The 8563-nt window shown below is 44.5% G+C and overlaps 1 protein-coding gene across 1 annotated transcript in view; it reads right to left on the bottom strand.

Annotated features, from left to right (window-relative positions):
• Positions 1–237: 237 nt before the first annotated feature.
• AKR1B1 (aldo-keto reductase family 1 member B) overlaps positions 238–8563 on the bottom strand; it is a 30178-nt gene continuing 21852 nt past the window's right edge. Inside the window, exons 6-10 of the mRNA XM_079993019.1 lie at positions 6408–6514; positions 5354–5435; positions 4590–4673; positions 2975–3057; positions 238–799 (exon numbers count right to left, since the gene is read on the bottom strand). Coding sequence (XP_079849145.1) covers positions 757–799; positions 2975–3057; positions 4590–4673; positions 5354–5435; positions 6408–6514 — 399 coding nt within the window. The 3' untranslated portion in view covers positions 238–756. The remainder of the gene's footprint in view (positions 800–2974; positions 3058–4589; positions 4674–5353; positions 5436–6407; positions 6515–8563) is intronic.

Below are 8563 nucleotides of genomic sequence, written 5' to 3'. Positions count from 1 at the left end.
ATTTAATAGCATTTGTATGCCTTCTCATAAGTAAGTTCTCTGGGCAGACTGCTTTAGTTAGCAATGGTTTTGCAATTGTAGATCAAGCAAGCATATTGGTCTGGTCTCTCTCTCCTAGGACAGCAGTGATTTCTGCATTTGAATATGTTCTGAAAGGGATATATCTTCAGGAGAGGTCTAAGTTTTTGAACTATTGTACTGATGCATTTTATTAACAGGAAACGACGACTCACACCATTATAGCAACCAGGCAATTTTATTAGAAGCAATACTGTAAGAAGACAACACTTCAAATCCTTTAGATAGAGCTACCCATGTAGCAACGAACAGACTGCACACACACCTAGAACTTAGAAGCTCCCAGTGTGGTGCCAAGGCAAAGGTGTGTCCAGAAAAAAAACACAGTTTTAAAACACAAAATGCATTAGAACTTGTGTCTCCCATAAAAAGTGTCAACATATTCTGTCTTTTCAGATGAGGGGAGAAACCAGGGGAGAAGTGGTGGTACAAAAGTTGGATGTTACTATTCACCTCTCTATAATTCCAACAGCTCATATCGGAAAGGATGATTCTGCCAAATAAAGATGACACACCACTTTGTTCTTAAAAATACCTCTGCTCAGAACATATCGCATCTAGGCTGGAAAAGGTTTATAGAAGATGTGTGGAGAGGACAGATTTTTTTTTTTTTTTTAATGCCAGGAAGTCTACACAAAAAGTCCACATTTTCTGTTTTGAAAAGTTTCAGGACCAGACTTAATATTCGGTTTTGAACGGATAATCCTTGTGGTTGGCACACCTATGAAAAGAAAGAGTTAAATCAGATGTTTGGTTTTACTTATGCCAATGCCTATTTTAGGGGAACCAGGGCAAACTGGAAGCATGGAGCACCCTAAACTCTCAAAAAGTATCTGTTTAGGCCAGTACAATTTGTGAACCAACAAGTAAAATGCTGCCTACTAGTCATACACCCCAAACCCCAGTTTTTCCTGCCCCCCTAAAAGTACAAAAAATGGGACTTGTTGAGCATCTGGAAAAACGCAAATTAGGAGGTGGGTCACAAGTTGTTAAGGCCTTGTCCAGCATCACCCCCAGCAGACACCAGCTGGCAGCATGAAAATACTTAGTACAGTGGTACCTTGGGTTAAGTACTTAATTTGTTCCGGAGGTCTGTACTTAACCTGAAACTGTTCTTAAACTGAAGCACCACTTTAGCTAATGGAGCCTCATGCTGCTGGAGCACGATTTCTGTTCTCATCCTGAAGCAAAGTTCTTAACCCAAGGTAATATTTCTGGGTTAGCGGAGTCTGTAACCTGAAGCGTATGTAACCTGAAGCATATGTAACCCGAGGTACCACTGTACTATAATGGATGTACTTGCTGTACGAGGAAGAATGTCCACAGTTTTTTGTTTTTTAAATAATTTTACAGCAGTGTCCAGAAATTGAACTTCAAATTTGAGTGCAAAATGCCGAACCTTCAAAGTACGATAAGACAATTCCACAAAGTTTACCTTTGCTGGACATTTTTGAAATTTGCAGCAATATCATCCATTTAAAAAAACCTTAAGAAACCAGGACCATAACTGTAGTCAGCAAGCTAAACCTCAAACCTCAAAGCAGAATGCTGAATGTTCACAATTGTGGAAGAAGCCACACGAAGAAAGTATGAAGAGAGAAACCATCTACACTTTAATTGAAGAAATATGGGGAAACAGCGGGCCAAACTTTTTCAACCCTTCTCTGCCTCTGGAACTGAGAAGCGATTCTTTGGCTACATTCTGATAAACCAGCTACCTCAAACAGCGGTGCTGTCATGGCAGGACTTTGGCACAAGACATCCAGGACTGCACTCAGCAGAATGAGAAGGAAGTCCCCCCCAGAGGCTGCAGGGATGGCTTCCTTTAACTTCTAAGCGAAGTTAAACATTACCATCTAAAGCGGAAGATCCCCGAGACACTATAAGAGGTCCGGACTGCACCACTGATGTAGCAATTAAAGCAGGCCTCGAGATTGCCCTGAGGGAAAGCTAATCAATAATGCTCCTAAAAGCGGCAGATACGTCAACAGAAAGTGGTGGTGGGGATTCTGTGGTAAAGCTTACAGGAGGACATCTTAATGAGAAAATGGCAAGAGCCTGTTTTAAAGGGGTGGTTAAACACTCAAAACTACAGCAGAATGTGACCAAGTCAGTAGTCATGCTTACCAATGGTAAGGATAACAAACCTGTTTCACAGGTCAGGCAACTTTTAACTTTATCCTAATCATAACTGCCAATTGTCAGGAATAATTAAATGATAACCTAACCGGCTTTTTTAGCCACTGGGTGAAAACTGATTTAATGTCCTCTAATCAAGGGCCAGCATTAGCCATAATCACAATTGGGAGATTTCTGGGTTATTTGCAGTAGATCAGCAACAGATTGCAACTCCCAGTCCTCTATAGCGGTGGCTACAACTGAAAACATTCTGCCTCCACAGACTGCCCCACCTGCAAATTCAGATTCTGGAAAAGAACTCTGTGGGGGAGGAAATAGGAGCAGATTTTAGTGTCAAAGGGCCTGAAGACTTGGTTCTGATACTGATCACGAATTCATGGGCTGAGGAAATGTTTAGAATAATCTTGTACCGGCAATCTTAATGCATGTCTGCATTATATCATATCTCACAAGCTTGATGACTGCCCACCCCAGATTAGAACAGCCTGGTCTTCATCCCTGACTGCCCCAAATGAACTGTGTAAAAGAAGGTTGGCACAAATGCCTTTAAAAAAAATATAATTACTTTTATCACTCCCCCCCACAAGAAGGTTGTTTCCCCAATCACCTTTTAACGATTTTGATTAAAAGCTCTTTTGATCTATTTAACCAATTTTCTAACTAAGCACTGCAGAACTGTTCTACACTGATCCTGGGCATGAGAGTCCGACAATGCTGTTTATCAACCCTTTTCGATTTTTCAGACCCTGCTACTTACTGGCTAAATGCACATGCTCTCCAGTTCCTGTTGAAACCGAGAATGGTTTCTAGCTCCTGCTTAGTCAAGTCAAAGTCAAACACCTGGCAAGGAGAAAGAAAAAGCAGAATTTCCAATTCATGGCAGGTTCACGAGAATTGTGGAGGTTTACATCACTTGTTTTATGCATTATTTGCATTTGTAGCCTGCCTCTTCTTCCCAAGTGTTCAAAGGAAAAGCAAGTGTCTTCCCGTTTTACCTTCACTGAAATCTTAGCCAATGGCCCATCAAACCCAGCATCCTGTTCTCACAGTAGCCAATCAGATGCCTGTGGGAAACCTGGAAGCAGGAGAGCACTCTTCTCCTGAGTGGAATTCAGAAGCATCGCTGCCTCCGAAAGTGACGTTGGTCGGGTTGAGAGATGCCCAAAGCAGCCTAGTAGAGTTGGCCTCTTTTACTGGGTTTGGGGTTGGCTCCAATGAGTTGGGGAGGGCATTTGGGGCCAACTCTGAAATGGGGTGAAAGGAGGCAGTGAAGTGGTTTGTACCCTTTCTGGGGGAATGAGCTTACAGCGGTGGCAGCAAGGACTCAGAAGATAACAACAACAACAATTTATTATTTATACCCTGTCCATCTGGCTGGGTCTCCCCAGCCACTTTGGGCGGCTTCCAACGAAGTATTAAAATACAGTGGTCTGTTAAACATTAAAAGCTTCCCTAAACAGGGCTGCCTTCAGATGTCTTCTAAAAGTCTGGTAGTTGTTCTTCTCTTTGACATCTGGTGGGAGGGCATTCCACAGGGCGGGTGCCACTACCGCGAAGGCCCTCTGCCTGGTTCCCTGTAACTTGGCTTCTAGCAGTGAGGGAACTGCCAGAAGGTCCTCGGCGCTGGACTTCAGTGTCCGGGCAGAATAATGGGGGTGAAGATGCTCCTTCAGGTATGACATTCCCGGCGTGTGTGCGCGCGCAGATTTCCCAAGCACAATTACCACCCCTCCCTCTCAGTTTCTAGACTCTCCTCAACCTGAAACAACAGTTTCAGAAGAAGGAAACAGAATGACAGCCTTTGAGCTGTTGGTCTTTATCGCTCATTGCTGTCTTCTTTTGGTCGGCACAGACTCTCTAGACTGTTTCTCAAACTTGGGCCTCCAGCTGTTGTTGAACTACAACTCCCATCATCCATTAGGACTGCTCCTGCTAGCTAGGAATGATGGGAGTTGTAGTCTTTTGCAGCTGTTTTGCCTGGATCTTAAAACTGGAGAAGTCAAGAACTGAACCTAAGCCCTAATGTGCTCTCCCGCTGAGCCATCCGCCGGGAGATATACAGACCAAAAGTAGATTATTCCCTTAATGGTAGCTGTAATTCATATGTTTATTTGCACCAGCCTTCCCCAACATGATGCCCTCCAGATGTTGTTGGGCCTATGGCCATAGCTGTCAACTTTTCCCTTTTCTTGCAAGGAATCCTATTCGGAATAAAGGAATTTCCCTTAAAAAAAGGGAAATGTTGACAGCTATGCCTACGGCTTCCATAATCTCCGTTCACTAGGTAACTGGAGGGCACTTGTTTGGGGTGACATATGCCATGTAGGACCCAAACCAATCCTGGTGGGAGCTGATCTTACTTTCAATCTTACCTTGAAGTTTTCTTCAATACGTGCAGGAGTAACAGATTTGGGAATCACAATTGTATTTCTTTGGATATGAAAGCGAATCAGGACCTAATGATCAAGACAAAGCCAAACCAAGTAAGTCTTCCTGTCCCATGTCACAAATACATTAAAAATTAGATTTGCCAGGGAAAACACACACCACATGTTCTTTAGCAAAATGGCACCCCTTTCTGCAAAGTCTGGCTTCAAGTCTCAAATTCCAGAATGGAGTTTAACTGCTGAGGGATCCAAGGGTTGTGGGTCTCCCTCAGTTTTCCTAGTACACATCTGTTGCCAGAAAGTTTGCATCCTTGAAATCCCCACGGCAAACACTGGCTCTCTTGGCCTGAAAGTGAGATTAGCACCGCACCCCATAGTCACCTTTGACTGTCCAGGGGTCCTTTTTTTTTTTTTTAACCTAATGGCAAGGAGTGACCTCCCCCTTAACCGAGTATCTACAACTGCTAACATTTTAAATCCCTATTTCAAGTAGGAGCACTGAAGAAATGAGTTTTTGATCACCACAATTTAACCTTGTATATATTCAATAGGAGGGGACCTAGACATTGCTGAACACAGCAAGCCATCATGATTTGTGCATCTGATCTAATCACGTCTTCCTGCCAAGTTATCAAGCAGGTATTTCTCAGGTCTGCTTTCTGCCCACTGCCTTCTGAAAACCTTCTCTTTTTGTCAATCCACCAATTTCTTTGCTGATGCACTCGATTCAACACATAAATCAAACACACCTGAGCTGCAGTTTTATTGTGCTTAGCAGCTATCTCTTTGATCTTGGGGTCATCCAGGAGAGAGGGATCCTCTGGCTTGGCCCTAGGAAAAGCAACAAAAGCCAAAGGGTAATGAATGCTACTAAGATAACTCATGTTTAAAAAAAACAGAAGGGCTGATCAGATGCAGAGGAATAACAACAACAACAACAACTTATTAATACCCCACTTATCTGGTTGGGTACCCCCAAAGCTTCTGCACCTTTTAACAGGGAATTTCATTTAGGACTTTTGTTCTCTACACTATTAAAAGTACCATCTGCAAAACAGGAATAAAGCTCACCCTACCGGGCTGTTACAAGCACATAATGCATGTAAATAGCACCATCTTTGAGTAGATGAAGGTGCTAAGCAAATGCTAAGTATAATTATGAAGCACAATTATGCATGCAGTAGCCATACAAATAAATTAATAGGCAGATTTGCTGTATTTACTTCCATCAGTGGCAACCTGGGAAGGTAGGCCATCTAAGAGAAGGAAAACTCTAGTCCTAAACCTCCACTGCCTTGTGGGATATCTTCAAGAGAAGAAAAGGCTAAGGAGTAAACCCTAAACAAATCCGGAAGGGATCCCTAAGACAGTTGGATGGCACCTTGTACGCTTCCTTCTGGCAACTCCTGCAGCCAAGCTGGTCCCAAACATATTGCTCTGCTTTCCTTTGGATCACATCAGCGAGGCTGAGAGGGGGGTATTGTCGTCTGGGCATCCCAGGACCTCCATACCCACTGCCCAGGCTTGTGCCCTGGGGAGGTCTCTTTGGTGCTGCTAACACAGCGGTTTGGCTTTACCCCTGGAGGCACACTCCATTGTCTCCTAAGACGGACAGATGGCAACAACACAACTTTCATCATAGTGGATAGCTTCAAATCCAAACGCTTAATATATTTGGGGCTGCTGGACCTGGGTTAGTTATCTCTTAAGCAAACTTCCATTACCCATTTACTCACTAAGATGTGGAGCTCCAAGCTCATGGCACATTTAGCTAAGCACTAAAAGACAACCAAACATTCTCACCATGGTCTGTCAGGGGAGCCGAGGGGGCTATACGCTGTGACAGCGATCCCTTTGGACTGACAGTAACTGATCAGTTTTTCCTGGGTAAGATACGGATGGCACTCAATCTGTAAACATAGAAGAAAACAATTTGCATTATTTGCATTCATCATTTATTTATTTATTTCATTAAAAAAAAATATTCACTGCTTGTTTGTAAAAAAAGAAAAGGGCAGGCTGCAAATAAAAACAAAACAATAGAGAAGTTTAAGATTTGCATTCAGAGATCAACTATGCATATAATAGGAAGTTTCTGTTGGGATTCGCAGGATACTGAATAAGTCTGCAGGCTTCAACAGGATGATGCAATACTCTATGAAGTGCTGAGTCAGAGTGACTCAGCAGGAGTGTGATTAATGTGATTGGCTATCACCTGTTTTAAAAAGAAAAGCCTGTTTAACAGTGGGTGTGGTTGCTGTGGTGGTTGTGCTGTAGTGTGGTGGTGCTGTGGTGGAGAGTATTCATTTGTAAGTACTCTGTATGGACTGTCTCTTTTGTTAATACCTGTATATACCTCACATTAAAAGACTGCACTGGGAAAAAACCTGGGACTCTTAGCGTTTCTGCTGAAAGCGCCGCGAGGAATTTCGCGACAGGGTTATGGGCCCAGCACGCTCCCGCTGCGCCAGAGTACAGGTGGCAGTTATCTAGCCGTGGGTGCTGGAGGTGAGCTGCAGGGATGGAGCAGTCCAGAAGTGGTGTGTTGCTGGAGAAGCTGACGGCCACGAACTACAGCATCTGGTCGGTCCGCATGCAACACTTCCTCAAGCGTGAGGGCCTGTGGAAGGTGGTGGAAACTCCACCGCAGCCCCCTGAGGAGGATGAGGATGACAATGAAAAGCTGGCACTAGCAGAGGCCCAGCTAGAAAAGGATGAGAAAGCTTTGGCTACGATCATCCTTGGAGTGGACGACAGCCAGCTAGTCTACGTAGCTGAGAAGGTGACGGCAAGTGAGGCGTGGAATGCGCTCAAGGCTGTCCATGTGCGAGAGACAGCTGGCTCACTGATAACACTGACCAGGAGACTGTACCGGTGTCGGAAGAAACCGGGGGACTCCCTGGTGAACCACCTAAAATTCCTAACAGGCTGTTTCCAGGAGCTAGCCTTAAGAGGGAGGCCTGTGGGGGAAGAGGACAAAGTCTTTATAGTCCTGAGTTCCCTTGATGACAGCTATGATATGCTGGTCAATTCCCTCGAGTCTGTAGAGACTGATAAGCTGACTCTGGAATACGTAACAGGACGGTTGTATGCAGAGGAGGACAGGCGTGCAGAGCGAAAGATGACCTCAGCCCAGCTGTTGGAGCATCCCAGAGGGAACAACAGCCGGGAAGAGCAGAGGTGTCGGGAGCCGGAGAAACAGCCAGGAGGAGCTGCTGCAGACCAGCCGGTGGTCAACAAAGTAAAAAGGTGTTTTTGCTGCAAGTCCAGTGGACATCTGCTGCGGGACTGCCCGAGAAAACAACAAAAACAGCAGAAGCACAGGAGGCAGCAGAGAGAGTCTACCGCTTGGGTGTCTGCAGATGGTCAAGAAAATGAAGAGCTGTGGGTTCTGGACAGTGGAGCTTCTCAAACCTTTTGTAAAAGAAAAGGATTGCTAACTGATGCTAGGGCCTCAAACAAAAAACATGTAAGTCTTGCTACGGGCCAGAAAGCTAATGTGGTTTGTGAGGGGGAGGTTGTGTTCCCACAGCTGGGACACACATTCAGGAATGTGTTGTGTGTGCCTAGTTTGCAAAACAATCTCCTGAGCATTCCTGACTTGGCAAAAGCAGGCTTTGAAGTAAACTTTGTGGGAGATCAGTGCCAGATAAAGCAAAATGGGGCAGTGTTGGCAAATGCTAACCTTAGAACTAATATGTATGTACTGCAGTGTGAGTCTAAGGTTGCTAATGTGCAAAATGTCCCAACCCATGATATGTGTATTCATCTCCTGCACAGGCGTCTGGCTCATGCTAGCTATAAGGTGCTAAACAAAACATTGGAGTTGTGTGGGGGAATGAAAAACATTAAAAGTTGTGATAATTACTTAGACTGTAATGTCTGCAAGGAGGTTAAAAGCAGGGCTTGCCCAGTAGCAAGAGCAAGCCAGAGAGAAACCAAAAAACCACTGGAGTTGA

This window comes from Podarcis cretensis, assembly GCF_951804945.1.
Source record: "Podarcis cretensis genome assembly, chromosome: 10".
Lineage (NCBI taxonomy): Eukaryota > Metazoa > Chordata > Lepidosauria > Squamata > Lacertidae > Podarcis > Podarcis cretensis.
Note: the sequence above shows the minus strand (reverse complement) of the source record. Positions and strands in the feature narration are given on the sequence as shown.